Source organism: Penaeus monodon, chromosome 31, assembly GCF_015228065.2.
Source record: "Penaeus monodon isolate SGIC_2016 chromosome 31, NSTDA_Pmon_1, whole genome shotgun sequence".
Taxonomy (NCBI): domain Eukaryota; kingdom Metazoa; phylum Arthropoda; class Malacostraca; order Decapoda; family Penaeidae; genus Penaeus; species Penaeus monodon.
In genome coordinates this window covers 11,500,570-11,501,003 of record NC_051416.1, presented here as the reverse complement: position 1 = coordinate 11,501,003, position 434 = coordinate 11,500,570, and the positions used below count along the sequence as shown (strand labels likewise).

The 434-nt window shown below is 46.8% G+C and overlaps 1 protein-coding gene across 1 annotated transcript in view; it reads right to left on the bottom strand.

The window, feature by feature from the left end:
- The window catches only part of LOC119593033 (tyrosine-protein phosphatase non-receptor type 4-like), a gene marked incomplete at its 5' end in the record, with an annotated part of 330,438 nt that overhangs the window by 190,310 nt on the left and 139,694 nt on the right, over window positions 1-434 (bottom strand). The window contains 1 exon segment of the mRNA XM_037941929.1: window positions 214-330. Within this exon segment, the coding sequence (XP_037797857.1) occupies window positions 214-330 (117 nt within the window).

The following is a 434-nucleotide window of genomic DNA, read 5'->3' as shown; positions in this document are numbered from 1 at the left end:
TCCTAAAATCCTATTCACGCTTAATTAGACACAAAACCAAACACAAACTACCTTAATATACCCAGTTTCACCCTCCAGCCTCTTTCCCGCACATAAACCTCAGGCAGAAATCGCCTTTGGATATCGGAAAGTGCACAATAAACACTCGCACGCTCTACCGCACACGCGCGCCAAACCAAAAACTCTACGGGCGAAACCCCCAGATTCACTCACCCTCGGATTCTCATTGTTGACGGCGGACTCGAAGTACTGGAGCCCGAAGAAGTCTCGCTCGATCAGTTCGAGGTGGTTGAACACGAGATCCAGCAGCGCCTGGCCTTTAGCGCGTTTCTGAAAGGAACGGAAGAAAAAAAAGTTAAGCAAAAAAAAAAAGGGTAAAGTAAACTGGGTTTGACATTTCTTGTTTTCTTCCACATATCCGGGTCTCTTCCTAC